The 18351-nt window shown below is 47.4% G+C and overlaps 1 protein-coding gene across 1 annotated transcript in view; it reads left to right on the forward strand.

Moving 5' to 3' along the window:
• The window catches only part of LOC130109761 (KICSTOR complex protein SZT2), a 223277-nt gene that overhangs the window by 174705 nt on the left and 30221 nt on the right, over window positions 1–18351 (forward strand). Inside the window, exons 12-18 of the mRNA XM_056276744.1 lie at window positions 812–1079; window positions 3890–3969; window positions 9707–9832; window positions 10457–10659; window positions 11958–12054; window positions 12233–12316; window positions 14115–14189. Of these exons, the coding sequence (XP_056132719.1) occupies window positions 812–1079; window positions 3890–3969; window positions 9707–9832; window positions 10457–10659; window positions 11958–12054; window positions 12233–12316; window positions 14115–14189 (933 nt within the window). The remainder of the gene's footprint in view (window positions 1–811; window positions 1080–3889; window positions 3970–9706; window positions 9833–10456; window positions 10660–11957; window positions 12055–12232; window positions 12317–14114; window positions 14190–18351) is intronic.

Consider the following 18351-nt stretch of genomic DNA (forward strand, 5'->3'; position numbering starts at 1 on the left):
AAAAGTCCCCCGACACGGCGTGCAGGGCAGATGAATGCGGCTCTGCTGTGCCGGCGGCTCTGCCGTGCTGGCCGTGGCCCTGGACTTTAGTGGAGTGCTTCCCACGACAGCCATCTAGACACAATCTGTCACCCCCTCCTCACTATCTTAAAGTCAGCTCTTCTAAATACCGCCTGTCAGTACTTGAAATGTCTAAAACAAATCCCGACAGCACTGTCATAGCTGCTCATTTGAAACACACGTGACGTTGTTGTGTCCTGTGGTAATATTGTGTTTTCCCTCCGCTTTTCCACACTTAAAATGTGTCCTTGGTATGAAGTGATTCCTCCTTTTTCCAATCCCCACTAATAAAGTGGAGCAGATCTTGTTGCCCCTAAATGTAGGTATGTTCGCAGTGTCGCAGCTGCCACCTCAGGGGCTTTTTCTGTCGTTCACATGAACCCTTGTGTGGTGAAACGGGAATCGGTGTCTTTAAAAATGTAGAAATGGAACGAGCACGCGCTGTAACTTCAAATTGTTGGAAGTCCATTAATAAGATTTTTCCTTACATGTTCCCTTTTGGAGGCCAAGGGTATTCCTTCAGTGACCCGACTCCACCCTGTGGGCTTTTTGCTTTAGTCCCGTCATCGTCCTTCCTCTAATTTGATGCATTTTAATTAGATGTAGTTTTTGCACTTCAGCAAACATGAGCTGGAACAGCTAAGAAGCTCTTGTGGCCTAACATAGCCTCTCTCTCTCTCTCTCTCTCTCTCTCTCTCTCTCTCTCTCTCGCTCTCTCTCTCGCTCTCTCGCTCTCTGTCTCTGTCAACAGGAGCCCAACCCATTCCTGAACTCCACCATGGAGCCCGACGGCCTGCTGCGGAGCCCCGTTCCTCCGGTGCCCAGTAAAGACCCGGGGAAGCTGTGCAGCTCGGTGCGCAGCCTGGCCCCCCTGCACTTCCCCTCAGAGCTGCTGCCCTTCGACGAGGCTCTGAGGGACATGAACGCCGTCCGCCCCCTTGCCGGAGCGCAGGATGGAGCCGACGTGGTGGCCCGGCACGGGGCCCAGCTGCTGGAGGTTAAGGCTGCTGAGCGGAGAGGTCTGGACAACAGCCGACGGGCTTCTTTCACTGAATCTATCTGCCGAACTGGCTCCATGTTGCACTTGGAGAGTTTGTTTAGGAAGAGCGCTGTGACATCACGGTCGTAGTCTTAGCCCCTTCTAAGGCGCTTACACGTGAGTAGCGGGCCAGATTCCTCTGCGCCGGCTGAGCCGTTGCTTTCCACGCGACCCTCCAGCGACGCTCAAACCAGGGCTTGTAGTGCTGTGACCCTGTTCGCCGCTGACCTTTCAACGAGTGACGTGTGATTGTACAGCGTGACTTAGTATGATACGCGATGTCGTTTTGAAATGGAAAAAAACACATTTTCACAACGTGTGCGTTTCCTGAGCCATGTCAATCTTACTCCCCCGTGATGAGGAGAAAAGAATGGTTGGCACAGTGTCAGCATTAAGATGGGGCTACCAGGTTTGTGGATTCAGCTATAATTATTTGATCATTTTACATTATTTGGGCGTCCGGGTAGGGTAGCGGTCTACTCCGTTGCCTACCAACATGGGGATCACCGGTTCAAATCCCCGTGTTGCCTCCGGCTTGGTCAAGCGTCCCTACAGACACAATTGGCCGTGTCTGCGGGTGGGAAGTTGGATGTGGGTATGTGTCCTGGTCGCTGCACTAGCGCCTCCTCTGGTTGGTCAGGGAGTCTGGTCGGGGGGGAGGGGGAACTGGGGGGAATAGCGTGATCCTCCCACGCGCTACGTCCCCCTGGCGAAACTCCTCACTGTCAGGTGAAAAGAAGCGGCTGATGACTCCACATTAATGGGAGGAGACATGTGGTAGTCTGCAGCCCTCCCTGGATCAGCAGAGGGGGTGGAGCAGAGACCGGGACGGCTCGGAAGAGTGGGGTAATTGGCTGAGTACATTTGGGGAGGATAAAGGGGGGGGGGGGTTGTTTTCTGTGTTAATGTGTTCCTTCTTTTCCTCCAGTTGCACTTGGGTGGCGGTACGTTTACAGAATGGATTGTTGTGTGAAGGATGCAGAGCTGATGCCCTGATGCTTGTCATACGCTAAGACGTTTACTGTTCTTGGCAACAAGACTTCCTCTTCCCTTTATTCGTTGGCCTTTTGACTGCTAATCTTCTCATGTTGCTGTTTACTTTAAGGAGGAAGGGATTTGAGTTGGGATAGCGTGCCATTGGGTAGAATTTCAAAATGAAACGGTCCTGAGATAAAACGTTTGACAGAGAATGTCGTCTTTCCCTCGTCAGCCCTCATGTTAACGTCGACAGCAGAAATGTGCTGTAGTTCCCCACAGCAAAAGGATGCTGTGTCTCACTCCTTGCTTCTTTAGCTCAGCGTAGTTACATCAGCACTGACACTGATGACAGCTGGAGTGGCTGATGTCGGTCTTCATACCAGCACAGTCAGGAGCTCAGGTCTGTTGACTGGCACTGGAGCGGGCCATGTGTAGGATCATCGAGGCCACCACTGTTGAGAGATAGTAGGCGGCACAATCATAATAATTTGAGCGGCACTGGGGCACAATGGTTAATGCTGTCGCCTCACAGCAGGAAGGTCCCGGGTTTGAACCCCGGGGTTGTCCAACCTTGGGGGTCGTCCTCTGTGTGGAGTTTGCGTGTTCTCCCCATGTCTGTGGTGGGTTTTCTCCAGGTGCTCCGGTTTCCCTCATCATCAAAAAGACATGCATGTTAGGGTTAATACTCCTGACTGTGCCCCTGAGCAAGGCATGGCAAGACGAACTGGTGTTGGTCCCCGGGCGTTGCACGGTGGCTGCCCACTAGCTACACAGTTAGGATGGGTTAAATGCAGAGAGGAATTTCCTTATGAGGAACATTAAAGTTTATCAAAGGGGCGTCCGGGTAGCGTGGCAGTCTATTCCGTTGCTTAGCAGCACGGGGATCGCCAGTTCGAATCCCCGCGTTACTGCCTGCTTGGTCGGGCATCCCTACAGACACTATTGGCCGTGTCTGCAGGTGGGAAGCCGGATGAGGGTATGTGTCCTGGTCACTGCACTAGCGCCTCCTCTGGTCAGTCGGGGCACCGGTTTGGGGGGGGGTGGACTGGGGGGAATAGCGTGATCCTCACACGCACTACGTCCCCCTGGTGAAACTCCTCACTGTCAGGTGAAAAGAAGAGGCTGGTGACTCCACATGTATCGGAGGAGATGTGGTAGTCTGCAGCCTTCCCCGGATCAGCAGAGGGGGTGGAGCAGCGACCGGGACGGCTCGGAAGAGTGGGGTAATTGGCCAGATACAATTGGGGAGAAAAGGGGGGGGGGATCCCCCCCCAAAAAAGATTAAAGTAAATCAAAATCAAAAAAAGAAAAAAAATCAAAACTAGGACAGTAACACTCCACCTGTGGATTTGTGCACTGCTGCAAACCAACTCCAGGTGTCTCATATGTCACACCAGAGGTGGAAGTGAAGTGAGGTGACTCTGCTCTGATTTCCCAATGAAGGCTGTGAGTGCTCTGCAGTGCAGAAAAATGATCATCTCCTTTATTTTGTCTACTACTACTTTCGACTGCTCCCGTTAGGGGTCGCCACAGCGGCTGATCCTCTGTGGCGACCCCTAATAGAATATGTTTTAGTTTCCTTTATTTTGTCTACTAACCCCACACTAATGCTGGAGGTTCACATTCTGCGGTGTTGGTGCAGCACCACCACTGGTGTCATACAGCGCTACGGCTTCAGTAACTCTGCGTCCGTGTGTGAGCAGGAAAAAGGTGGCACTTGTGCCTCTGGAGCCGTCTGCTTTATGACGGCTTGTTCACGCTTTTCGTGTCCCTGCGGCTCACCAGTCTGTCTGGATTTGTCTGCACCAACAGAGATGGAGAGACAGATGAAGATCGAGAACTTGTTCGTCACTTGGCAGCAGAGGTCAGCCCAGTCCAACATGCCCATCTCAGTAAGTCCCCTTTCCGTTAGCCCCTCTGAATGCACAGCAGATACAGAAAGACCGGTCAGAACCCCCCCCCCCCCCCCCCCCGTGCTTTCTGCTAATCCAGACACACATGCACACATTTAACACTCACAAACACACAAATGCTCTGGCTTTCAACACATAGATGGGTAAGGACGGACACACAAAGCTATGCTGTCCCAGCGCGGTCAGCCGAGGCGATTCATCTGTGTCCCAACACGCCGTCACCCCATCAAAATTACATTTGCATATCAGTGCAGCTGCTTGTGACTTGTTGGACAAAAAGGTTTCCGTCTCGGAGACGTTGCTGCTCAGGTAAGGTGTCTCATTCCCTGCAGCTGAACGGTGTTTATTAAGCCTGGGGGGCCTTTGTTGGTGGCAGAAGACTGATCTCCAGACTGATTACCATATGACGCAGTCCGCCACCTTGACATTTCGAGTGGTATGAATAGGGCTGTCACAATTATTACCTCATTGCCTAATCGTGATTATTTGACCTGACCGCAATCATTTTGCGTAATCGTTAGAATAATTTCCATTCATTTGTATCAAAGCAGCTGGATGAGACTAACAAATGTCATGTTTCCATCACTTCCCACCTCATTGTCCACCGTTTGTTGTTGGACTGGCGTTTTTTTTTTTTCCCAAATTTATTTCTGATTTTTTTCCCTTTTTCTCCCAATTTAGTGGCCAATTGATCCCTATTTTAGTTCAAACACCACCCTCGTACTGCATGTGTTCGGCAACTGCATCTCTCCGGCCGGCAGTCTCGAAGGAGACGCCTCGCCACTTCCGTGACAAGGTGAATCCAGGCCGAACCACTGCTTTTTCCCCACACACACACAGACGCATTCACGTGACGAACACAAGCCGACTCCGCCCCCCTCCCAAAGACAGCATTGCCAGTTATTGCTGCTTCATCGAGTCCGGCCATAGTCGGATCTGATGAGACCGAGGGGCGAAACCCGGTCCCCAGTGGGCAACTGCATCGACACAAAGCTGATGCTTAGACTGCTACACCACCGCGGACCCCGGACTGACACTGGTGAATTAGCGCCAACAGACTGTTTATCTTGTTTATTCTATAATATTCTATATTATTCTATCATATTCTGTATTATTCTATCATATTCTATATCATTCTATATTATTCTATAATGTCCTATGTTATTCTATATGATTCTATAATCTATATTATTCTATAATATTCTATAATCTATGATATCTATACTATTCTATTATATTCTATGATATTTGGTGACTGCATTTGGACGAGCATGTGTTGACATCAACATCATGGACGTCGTTGCAGAGCCAAACTCCACAGCAGCGCTGTGGCCACATGTTGGTTTTAAGCCACATGAAACAGGAGAGCCCAGTAACTTGGAGGAGGCCATTTGTCAGATTTGCAGCAAAAAGGTGGCAGTCAAAAGCACTAATACCACAAATTTAAAAAACCATCTACGGATCCACCACCCCACCTGCTTCGCCGAACTTGGAAAGACAGCCACCGCCGAAGCTCCATACCGGCAATTGGCTGTTCCTGAAGCTTTCGGACGAGTGTCTAAATATGAACGCGGTAGATAGCCAAAGAAATGCAGCCGCTCAGTACAGTTGAAAAACCAGCATTTAAAGAAATGCTGCAAAAGTTTGACACGCAGTACAAATTACCATGAAACTGGGGGGAATATCGTGATCCTCCCATGCGCTACGTGCCCCTGGTGAAACTCCTCACTGTCAGGTGAAAAGAAACGGCTGGCGACTCCACATGTATTGGAGGAGGCATGTGGTAGTCTGCAGCCCTCCCCGGATCGGCAGAGGGGTGGAGCTGTGACCGGGACGGCTCAGAAAATAGGGTAATTGGCCAAGTACAAATAGGGAGAAAGGGGGGCGTGCACCAAAAGAAAAAAAGACAATTAAATCGTTAATTGTGATTATTTGTATGACAATTAATCGTCAACTAAAATGTCATGATTGTGACAGCGCTAGGTATGAAGCGGCGCCATTATGGAGGAGTGCATGTTTCATGTCATCAGTTATTTCTGCTGCTCAAGCAGCTCTGCCCTCCACAGGTAACACTGCTTTTCATGGCTTTACATGTTGCGTTAGGGTAGACGTTAAAGGGCTACATTTATGTTTTCACTGTTCGCCGATTAAACCAAAAACTTGTCACAATATCAACCAAAGGTTTGAGATTCAAGTTTCAGTTTTCCTAAGAGCTGCTCCCTGTGTGGCTGCAGCTACCAGTGCCTCTTTATTCCAGTGCAGAGTACTGATACTGTTAACAGGCAGTTCTGGGAAACTGAAGGACAAATCAATAAAAACTTTTTTCCTTTGTGAGAAAACATAACCAGCTAGCATCTACAATGTCAATAATCTTTATAAATGTGAGAGTGTAATGTCCTGTCTCGCTTTTCAGACTTTTACTTTGCTATAGATATGTAGTCATGCCTACCAACTGACCTTTTGCACAGAAATACAGAAAAAAGGGGAAAACTGCAACAAGCAACCTGCACAACTCTAATGCTGTGTTTGCCAAACTACAACCAGCTAGTTTGCACATGTGCACAACTCCAATAATGCTATGCTGGCCACTATTGGAGTTCTCATGTCTGTTGCGAACTAAACCCACTGTGTTGAGGCTAATGGGCTGTCAGTTTGAAGTGTCGGCCTGTGTTCAATGCATGCACGCATTCACTGCTCATCAGACTCACTTTAGTTTTCGCTCCTAATTTCCTCAAGACACATTTCAATCTTTTGCCCTGTATGTGGCCCACCTTGTTGGTTTTGCTCTCTCTCTCCCTCTCTCTCTCTCTCTCTCTAATATGATAATAAACATTTTAATTATAAAGGCACCTTTCGTAACACTCAAGGTCACCTCACATCAAATACAATAAAACAAAGCAGTAAAAAACTGCAGTCAGCAATAAAACACACAATAAGCAGTAGAGCATACATCAGCAGAGTTAGCAAATGAATTTGATGTTGTTAAGGCTGTTAAAGTGAGTATGCTAGTTTAAAAAGTTTGGTTTTAAGAGCAGTTTTGAATTCCGTAGGGGAGTCCATTAAGCTGATGTGATGGGGACTGGAGTTCTAAAGTTCGGGTTCAGCACAGGAGAAAGCCTTGGCACCCATTGTGCCGAGTTTGATAGCTGGTAGTGCAGTGTGCATTTTAACTTCTGGAGTGATTCTGAATTGCTGGTTCATCTAGAATAGAAGACGCGCATTGCTGCATCCTTGACTGACGTCTTGGAGTGGATGGCAACACACCACCTGAAGCTCAATCTGGACAAGACAGAGCTGATGTTCCTCCCGGGGAAAGGTTGCCCGCACCGAGACCTGGCCATCACCATTGACAACACCATAGTAACGCCATCTCGGACTGTGAGGAATCTGGGTGTGATCCTGGACAACCAACTGTCGTTTGCTGCAAACGTTGCATCAGTTGCTCGCTCCTGCAGATTTCTCCTCTATAACATCGGGAGGATTCGCCCATTCCTCACCAACGAGACGGCACAGGTGCTCATCCAGGCTCTGGTCATCTCTTGGCTGGACTACGGCAACTCTCTCCTTGCTGGCGCCCCGACATCGGCCATCAGATCTCTGGAGCTTGTTCAGAAAGCTGCAGCTCGTCTGGTGTTCAACCACCCTAAGTTCTCCCACACAACTCCCCTTCTCATGTCCCTACACTGGCTCCCAGTAGCTGCTCACATCCAGTTTAAGACTGGTGCTAGCCTACAGGGCAGTAAAAGGAACAGCTCCTTCCTATCTCCAGGCCATGGTCAAGCCCTACACCCCCGCCCGACCACTTCGCTCTGCTGCCTCGGGATGCCTGGTTGCCCCGTCGCTCAGAGGCCCCTGCTGCCGATCGACCCCGTCATGGCTCTTTACTGTCCTGGCCCCACAGTGGTGGAATGAACTCCCCACTGATGTCAGGACAGCGGAGTCGCTGCCCATCTTTCAGTACAAGTTGAAAACTCACCTCTTCAAGAACTACTACTCTGTTACTTGCTCTTATCTCTTATTCTATTCACTCATTTAAATAAAAAATCCCTTTCTTGCGCTTCTACTTTAGCACTGGTTTTGCGCTTAGATGCTTGTTTAGAGAGAAGATGCACTTATGACCTCTGATGACTCGTAGTTCTCCTGATTTCCTACGTTAAATGCACTTATTGTAAGTCACTTTGGATAAAAGCGTCAGCTAAATTACTGTAATGTAATGTAATGGTAGTGCCAGTAGACCTGCTGGTGAAGACTGCAGGGAGTGAGATGGAGTGTAAGTCTGAGGGAAGTCTTTGAGATAAGCATGGAATAGATTATGGAGAACGTTGAATGTTAATAATACATTTTTTAATTTAATCTGCTGTGACACAGGAAGCCAGTGTAATTGAATAAGCAGGAGAGAGACATGGTCAGTGGACTTTGAACGTGTTATAATTCGTGCTGCAGAATTCTGGATGAGTTGAAGTTGGTGAATAGGTTTGCTGGGGATGCCTGCCAGGATCACATTGCAGTCATCACCGCATTTGGTCACATCATGCATTCACATGCATGATGTGACCAAAGCATTGACTAAGATTTCCATGGAGTGTTGTGTTAAAGCAGGGCGTAGTCTGGAGAAGTTTCTCAGATGGAAAAAGGCAATCCGGGTGACATTGTTTATATGACTGGAAAAGGAAGGGGTACTATTTAGGATAACACCAAGGCTCTTAGCCTGAGCAGAAACAGATATGGTGGCTGCAGCAATGGAGAGTGACCAAATATTAGTTTTTGAGAGTGTAGATTTAGTGCCAATGAGGAGTAGCTCAGTTTTACTACTGCTAAATTTCAGATAATTGTTAATCATCCATATCTGTATATCATGGAGACAAGCAGTGAGGGTACTGAGGGGGAGAGTGGAAGTGGACACATACTGTTGTGTATCATCAGCATAGCAGTGGAAATTGATACCATAGTGTCGGAAGATGTAGCCAAGAGGGAGGAGGTAAATATTCAACAGGAGTGGCCCCAACACTAAACCCTGTGGAACGCCATGATGAACTATCAAACTTTCTGACTGGTAATGCTGAATCTGTACAAAATGTGTCCTGTCTGTAAGGTAGGAAGCATACCACTGATACACAGTGCCCCCAACTCCAATGCTAGCCAGACGATCCATGGGGAGCTGATGGGATGTAGCATCAAAAACTGTGGTGAAGTCAAGGAGGATGGGAATAGATAGTAGACTGGAGTCAGCTGCACAAAGGAGGTCATTAGTGATGTTAACCCGGGCTGTTCTTGCGCTGTGTTTGGGGCGAAAGCCATATTGGAATTGTTCAAAGAGATTGCTATCAAGGTAGATCTGGAATTGAGATGCAACTAACCTCTCGGGGATTTTGGAGATGAATGGTAAATTGGAAATAGGCTGGTAGTTGTTTTGGTCAGTAGAATCTAAATTCAATTTTTTTTTCAGATTTGGTCTGATTGTGGCAACCATCAGTGAAGCGAAAACTGCACCAGTGGACAGAGAGAAGTAGATGATGGAGGTTATCAGGGAGATGGTTTTTCTCTCTCTCTCTCTCTCTCTCTCTCTCTCTCTCTTGTTCTCTCTCTCTCTTGCTCTCTCTCTCTCTTGCTCTCTCAATATATTCTAACCGTAGGCTTATTTGCTAGGGCTCCATTCAGACCTTGTGGTGTTGTTCTCCCTTAGGGAACATACATTAAGGTTTTCATGCGTTTACAGGTGGCAGACTTGGACACCCTGAAGCAGTGCTCTAGACTGGTGCACTACTGTGCCACCCCTCTTCTCTTTGACCCCATCTTCCGCAAGCACATTCAAGAAGAACATCTCATCCAGCCCCCATTGAAGGTAAAACCTGCTTGCTGTAAGTCTTTTTGAGGCACCAGGTTCAAAAAGACAATTAAAAGCAAATTGAGGCCAGAGGAGCATTAAAAAATGTATGAAATTATTCTTGAAAAACTAAGGTTGCTTGTTTTGTATTGATGCCAAACACATTGTAATTCAAAGTTTAGTTCCTTATTTCAGTGTAAACATAGATAATTGGAATTTGCTTTACTGCAGTGCAATTTAAAAAGACAGTGAAATTGCCATGCAATGTATATATGCCCACTAGTCATTAGTCATAAATCTTATATTTCCATTTCAAAAGCTTGTTGAAAGTAAAAATATACATTTTGTTGTCCTCTCTTAGTTCAATGTACTGAATATAAGGTACTAATAAGATACTGTATGGCATTCCTTATAAAAAAAAATGCCAGTGCATTGCATAACAGGTCTACAAAATGTATTTCAGTATTATGTAAACTAAACAAATGAAGTATTCACAGCTTGTAGGCTAGATTAACCTACACAATACCTTGCAAAATCAGCTCCCCTGTACAAGTCTCACTTTTGTGTGCGTGAGTGTGCATTAATTTGTATACATGCACTGTATATGCGTAGACGCATCTCTGGGTCCTCTGTTCCTAACAGAAGCGGCACCGCTCCAGTGACTCCACAGCTTCTGGGCGGGACCGCAGCCACAGCACCGACTCGGCTGACATTTTGCCCGGCCGCCTGAAGGAAGAGCCCTGGCTCCTGGAAATCTCCAACACCTTCCTCCAGCAGTATGTCCAGTACCTTCAGAGCATGGGCTTCATTCTGGTCCAAGTCCGGCCTCAGTCCCCCACCCGCAGGTTAGTCTAATGCATAGAAAACACAGCCACTTTCGTCTGGGTAGCGTAGCGGTCTATTCCGTTGCCTACCAACATGACAATCGCCAGTTCGAATCCCTGCATTACCACCAGCTTGGTCGGGTGTCCCTACAGACACAATTGGCCTTGTCTGTGAGTGGGAAGTTGGATGTGGGTATGTGTCCTGGTCGCTGCACTAACGCCTCCTCTAGTCGGTCGGGGCGCCTGGTCGGGGGGGAGGGGGAACGAACATCTTAAGGAAAAGGACTGATCAACATTTTTTTCCACAACAACAAATGATAATTTCACAAGCAGCGCACATTGGTTAAGTCTCAAGTAAAATTATGTTACTGCACTAACAGAGGATTTTGTGTGCAAACACAGTAAACACGCAAACATCAAATCTTCCTAGTAGGGATCTCTCAAACAATGACATCACATTTCTTTCAGGCCCCCCCCCTTTTTCTCCCCAATTGTACCCGGCCAATTACCCCACTCTTCCGAGCCGTCCCGGTCTCTGCTCCACCCGCTCTGCTGGTCCGGGGAGGGCTGCAGACTACCATATGTCTCCTCTGATACATGTGGAGTTGCCAGCCGCTTCTTTTCACCTGACAGTGAGGCGTTTCACCAGGGGGATGTAGCGCGTGGGAGGATCACGCTATTCCCCCCAGTTCCCCCTCCCCCCTGAACAGGCGCCCCAACTGACCAGAGGAGGCGCCAGTGCAGCGACTAGGACACACATCCACATCTGGCTTCCCACCTGCAGACATGGCCAATTATGTCTGTAGGGATGCCCGACCAAGCCGGAGGTAACGCGGGGATTCGAACTGGCCAGCCCTGTGTTGGTAGGCCTGTTTTATGCAAAATGACCAAATATACCCCCTACATTTCTCTCTGTCTCTTTCTCTGTCTCTCTCTCTCGCGCTCTCTCTCCCGCCCCTCCCCTCATTTTGTCAGTCTCTCCCTCTCTCTTATACACTACCCTTGGGTCTTCAGTGTATCTCTTTTTCCCTTGGTTGGGAGCAGTACTCATCCATTAGTCATCAAATGTGTTGCGATGCTCTCCTGGCCTCTGATCTCACAGCATCACTACCCTGTGGCTGATGTAATCACAGCAGATGTAAGGCAGATGCCTGTCCAGCTTCTCTGTCCATCTCTGGCCTAGGATTGTGGGATTCACTCTGCAGTGTTTGTGAGAATGGGCCAGTGTTGCTGCCCCCCCCACACCTCACCCCAAGGGGGGCCTGACCCTTCTAGTTTCTCCAGACCTATCCTGACCTTTATACTCCACTTTCCCACAGCATCGCTCGGGCCCGTGCTGCCATGCTGAGCTCCATGTCATCAGAAGGGAGGATGTCCTTCTCCTACGTCAAGCAGAAGAGCGAGGACAGCCCCAAGGTTAGCCTACACTTCAAAAATGAGCAGCGAGGAAGGACGCTGTGATTCACTTACACACAAACACTCCCCCTCTCTGCATGACTACACACACACACACATACACACACACACTCACACTCACACTGACAGGCATCCATCCTTGAGTTGATCCCTTTAAATTTTTTTCTTGACTTCTTAGCAGACTACAGGCTCTGGCACCACAGCGTACCACCTCCAGAGGGCGCTGCCAGGTGGGATCGTGCTGATGGAGCTGGCTTTTCAGGTGAGTTAAGTGTCATATCCACATAACATGGAGTGCCAGTTCTGTAGCATTCCCAGTCAGTGTCACTGCAGTGAACTTGTTCATCTAGTGAGTTGTCTTAGGGCACTTTCACGTTTGATATGTTTGCTTGAGTCCGAACCCAAGTTTGATTGTCCACCTGCCCCTGACCCTACTGGTCTGCTTTCACACCGGACTTCTGTTGTTCTGGATTGTGGTATGTTTGTGTAATGCTTTCATCATCACCTATTAGCACCGTATCCAGGCAGTAAGGCTTGGAGGAGAGCGCGCCTGCTTTCGGTCAAGCTGAAAATGGAAAAAACATTATCGATACATGTTTTTGGCAATGCTTTTTGCTTATTTGGTGCCACAACCAAAATTAAGTTAACCAACACCAATTGGCCAGAAAGTTTGAGAAGTCAGTCAATGAGAACTACATTTGGTTCACTCACAGTGCATTCTGGCACATCTATAAGGTAAATTCAGCACCAAGACTTGCTGCTGGCCAAAGTTTTCCAGTTAGTTTTGCCTAAAACCACACACACATTACACACGGCGTTTTCCGCTATATTCACATGCTCACGTTCTCAAATTAGACCACAGGGCTGTCATACCGGTCACGGATCATACTGCAGTTCGCACTAAGTGGACTCCAGACTGCTGTTTTCAAGCAGACTCGAGTTTGGTTCCATCCTCTCAGCTCCCCCCACAATCCCTTGTTAGCTGCCTCCACCAAATAAAAATCTGAATGTCATCAAATCTACTCAAACTAAATACCAATAAGACTGAGCTCATGGCTTCCAAGGCACTGCTCTGGAAGGATGGAGATCTTCTCGATATGGATGGCTGCTCCATTTGCCCATCCCCAGAAGTCCGCAACCTTGGTATCATTATGGACTTTATCCTCTCATTCCAGTCACAGATCAAATCTGTCACCAAATCTGCTTTCTTTCACCTCAAAAACAGCTCCAGACTCTGGCCATTACTCTGACTCTGTGGCAGAGGCCCTCATCCATGCCTTCATCACCTCCCGTCTGGATTATTGCAATGGAGTCCTGTCTGGGATACCTAGCAAAGCCCTAGAGAGGCTTCAGTATGTGCAGAATTCAGCTGCCAGGGTGCTCACCTGCACCAAGCCCTGGCAACACATCACTCCCACCCTTGTCCGCCTTCACTGGCTTCCAGTCAAGTCCCGCATTTCCTATAAAATCATCATCTATAAATCCCCCCATGCCCATACCTCCCAGTACCTATCAGACCTCCTCAGCCCCTATATTCCATCCCGGAATCTGCAGTCCGCAGACACGAGCCTCCTCTCCATCCCCCACACCAGCCTGTGGACTTTTGGGGATAGAGCCTTTAGTGTGGCAGCCCCCACCCTCTGGAACTCTATTCCAGCAGAGATCCACAACGCTGCTTCTTTGGACAATTTTAAAAGACTACAGAAAACCTACCTTTTTACTAAGGCCTATGGTCTGTAGTCTTTTAATCTTTTTTTTTTCTTATCTAGTGTAAAGTGTCCTTGGGTTCCTTGAAAGGCGGTATACAAAATTAAGTTGTTGTTGTTGTTGTGTATCTGAGTTCAGAAAAAACTTCCATACTAATCAAATGAAATGAACTTCATAGTCAAACGGAGGGGGGCTCACACCCATATGGTTTTCATGTAAGACCACCCTCAGTCAATGTACCATCCTCTAAAATGTAGTTCTGCGTGAACGTAATTGGTTGTTTCTGCACACCCAGGCAATATGATACATGCCTGTGATCATTCTGTCCCTGCCTTTCTGTCTCCCTCTCTCAGGGCTCTTACTTCTGTGTGAAACAGTACGCACTTGAGTGCTCCCGCATCCCTATGGGCCAGACGGTCAATTCCCAGGTAAACCCTCGTCATACCGTGTATCTGATGTGGCTGCAGGAACAGTCAGTGCTGTTCTCTGCTGGGTGTTCAGTCTTTTTTTTTAATGTTTGTTTTTTGAGAGAAGGTGAAAAAGTGAGAGAATCGATGAGATAACAAATGCAAACAATGAGAGAAAGTGAGAGTGGTGAAATTATTTGACAACATTTTGGTAACAGTATTGGATTTTGTTCGGTTGATCATTCATTTTGATGAATGCCATGACACCTTGCAATGATTATGAAACCATGGATATGATAGTGAGCCATGCTCAGAAAGAGACATTATTGCTCCGGCTCCTCTAAGGATTAGCTGTCTTTTTCCTCTCTTCATCCCTCCTTCTCTCCACTGCACCTTTTCCCATCTCTGCTCTTCTGTATATACGCTGATGAGCCAAAACATGATGACCAAGCACAGGTGAACCGAATAACATTGATCATCTCCAGACAAGGGAACATGTCGAGCTCTGGGTAGATTAGATGGTAAGCAAGCAATCGGTTCTCGTAGTCAGTGTGTTGGATGCAGGAGAAATGGGCAGGAGCAAAGACCTGAGTGACTTTGACAAGGGCCAAACTGTTATGGCCAGACCGCTGGGTCAGAGCATCTCTGAAATGGCAAGGCTTGTCCTGGTCAGCAGTGCTGAGTACCTACCGACAGTGGTCCGAGGAAGGACAAACCACAAACCGGTGACAGGGTGTTGGGTGCCCAAGGCTCAACAATGCATGAGGGCAACGAAGGCTATCCCATCTAGTCCAAACCGACAGAAGGTCTACTGTGGCACAAGTCACTGAAAATTCACACCCTGCAGAATGTGGGGCTGCGTATCCGCAGACCGCTGAGAGTGCCCATGATGACTCCTGTCCACCGTCAAAAGTGCCTACAATGGAGACTCGAGCATCAAAACTGGACCTTGGAGCAGTGGAAGAAGGTCACCTCTTCCGATGAGTCCCGTTTTCTTTTAGATCACCTGGATGCCTGTGTACGTGTGTGCCGTTTATCTGAGGAAGTAATGGCACCACGATGCTTTGTGGGAAGATGACAAGCCGGTGGAGGTAGTGTGATGCTCTTGGCAATGTTCTGCGGGGAAACCCTGGATCTGGCCATTTATGTGAACGTCAATTTGACATGTGCCACCTACCTAAACATCATTGCAAACCAGGTGCACCCCTTCATGGCAGGGGTATTCCTTGATGACAGTCTTTCAGCAGGATAATGTGCCCTACCACACTACACACATTGTTCAGAAATGGTTTGAGGAACATGATGCGGTGTTAAAGGTGTTTTCCTGGCCTTCAAATTCTCCAGATCGCAATCTGATTGAGTATCTGTTGGATTTGCTGGACCAACAAGTCCGATCCATGGTGGCTCCACCTCGCAACTTACAGGACTTGAAGGATCTGATGCTAATGTTTTGGTGCCAGATACCACAGGACACCTTCAGATGTCTTGTAGAGTCCATGCCTAAGGCGGGTGTCACGGTTTTGGTGGCACGTGGAGGACCAACAGCATATTGGGCAGGTGGTCATAATGTTTTGGCTCATCTGTGTGAATTGTGAATTTACTCTCATATAGTTGGGTAAACAAGGTTTAAATTAAGTATGAATATTTATAAATGACTGCTCTGTGTGTATTCAAGAGGTCCGGATGGTTCTTTGCCAGGAACAAGTTTCCACTCTCAGTTGAAGATCTCAAGGTGCAGCCCATAGGCAGCTGTTGTTGACAGACTATTAAATCTTTTAGCTTGTTATCAGTGTCCTTCTTAATTTGTTCATCTTGATTTTATTGAGTTTATGGTAATGCATCGTGAATGTGTAGCACAACATTTGTTTTTGTCTGTAGTTTGCGAGGAAGGAGAAAAGATTCCCATGTAGTGAATGCCTGGCCTTGTAAACTTGGAGCACAAGCGATTCTCACCAGTATCTGCAGTTGGTGTCTCCAATAGGCTAATGGAAGGAAAAGATCGAGCTATCAGCTATAGACTGTGTGTGCGCGCGTGTGTGTTAGGCTTGTGCTGGTTGACAATCAGATCGTATATTGATGATTAAAAGACGATTGACGATTGATTTTTTCCTATGCTGATATTGAGGCGATTTTGACTAACTTAAGGTCGGTATGCACTGTGCGAATTTGGGCCTTCTCAGATGAAAGTTGACTAAACGTGGTGATATCTTTGCTCGTGGCTCCAAAACGGTTGTCCTACATCACACTGTGAGACAGGTTCAAAGATGGCCATTATTACGGTCTTGCAACCGAAGATAACCTGGGACAAAAGTCTGACAGTGTCAGAACTGTAGGACGACCATCTCACAATGTGACTGCTGCTACGACCTACGTCTACTAACCAACCAATAGAAATGCAGCACGAAATGATGCACTGATCAATGCCACGCAGAAGCTTTGCTGGCGCTGAACACAGACACACTGTTAGCATCTGTGACCCAAATGACCCAAGTTGGCCTCTTTTCCCCAGCCACGACCGGGTCCACGTCCTCCTCCTCTGTGGATTTTTTTCCAAACACATGAATATGGCGGCTATTGAAAGGACTTGATTCCTGCTTGGCATCATGTTGCTCTACCAGCGGCATAGATTGATTACGCACACTGATGACGTTTTTATGGACTTGCGTCATAGCCTGTGATTCAGTAGGTGTTATCATCGTACAGTCTACACATCACACTTGATGTCGTACCCAAGTTTATTAGATTCATATCACACAGTGTGGCTTCGAGTTAACTTATAAGACTGCTGAAATCGCACCATCTGTAGGAGGCTTTACTGTCAGAACTAAGATGTAAAAATAATCTCTAGAACCTGCAGGATCTCTAGAACCTGCAGGATCTCTAGAATCTGCAGGCTGCTGTGCATTCAGAGATGCTTTCTGCCCACTTAGCCCCGTTAATCAGCACAAGCGGCGAGTGAATTTTAAATCCCTCATTACAACCCAGTTTGCCGTCTCATTTCCATGGATCTGACACCCCGCGTCTTCGTTCTCCCTATGCCGGCTCACCAACAATGCTCTGCGCTCCATGAGAGTAGTTAACATTATGGATATTATTTGGATTTTGATATTTGTGCTAATGTTAAATAGAACATGATGCTGTGATGTTGTGCGCACGTGCGTGCGTGCAGGCGTGCTTGAAAGTTTGTGAACCCTTGAGAATTTTCCATGTGAACCTCCAGGATTATCGGGTAATTTGAAGGTGAAATTAGAGTCAGGTGTTTTCAGTCAATGGGATGACAGTCAGGTGTGAGTGGGCGCCCTGTTTTATTTAAAGAACAGGGATCTATCAAAGTCTGGTCTTCACAACACGTGTTTGTGGAAGTGTATCATGGCAAGAACAAAGGAGATTTCTGAGGACCTCAGAAAAGGGTTGTTGATGCTCATCAGGCTGGAAAAGGTTACAAAACAATCTCTAAAGAGTTTGGACTCCACCAATCCCCAGTCAGACAGATTGTATACAAATGCAGGAAATTCAAAACCATTTTTAACCTCCCCAGGAGTGGTCGACCATCAAAGATCACTCCAAGAGCAAGGCGTGTAAAAGTTGGCCAGGTCACAAAGGAACCAAGGGTAACTTCTAAGCAACTAAAGGCCTCTCTCACATTGGCTAGTGTTAATGCTCATGAGTCTACCACCAGGAGAACACTGAACAACAATGGTGCGCATGGCAGGGTTGCAAGGAGAAAGCCACTGCTCTCCAACAAGAACATTGCTGCCCTTCTGCAGTTTGCTAAAGATCACGTGGACAAGCCAGAAGGCTATTGGAAAAACGTTTTGTGGACGGATGAGACCAGAATAGAACTTTTTGCACACAAGTCATTCTACCAAAGAATGTTTAAAGAAGAATAAAGTTAATGTTTTGGAATGGCCAAGTCAAAGTCCTGACCTTAATCCAATCAAAATGTTGTGGAAGGACCTGAAGCGAGCAGTTCATGTGAGGAAAACCACCATCATCCCAGAGTTGAAGCTGTTCTGTACGGAGGAATGGGCTAAAGTTCCTCCAAGCCGATGTGCAGGATTGAACAACAGTTACCAGAAACGATTAGTTGCTGTTATTTATTTCTGCACGGGGGGGCATACTGAAAGCAAAGGTTCACATACTTTTGCCACTCACGGATATGTAATATTGGATCATTATCCTC

Source organism: Lampris incognitus, chromosome 3 (assembly GCF_029633865.1).
Source record: "Lampris incognitus isolate fLamInc1 chromosome 3, fLamInc1.hap2, whole genome shotgun sequence".
NCBI lineage: Eukaryota > Metazoa > Chordata > Actinopteri > Lampriformes > Lampridae > Lampris > Lampris incognitus.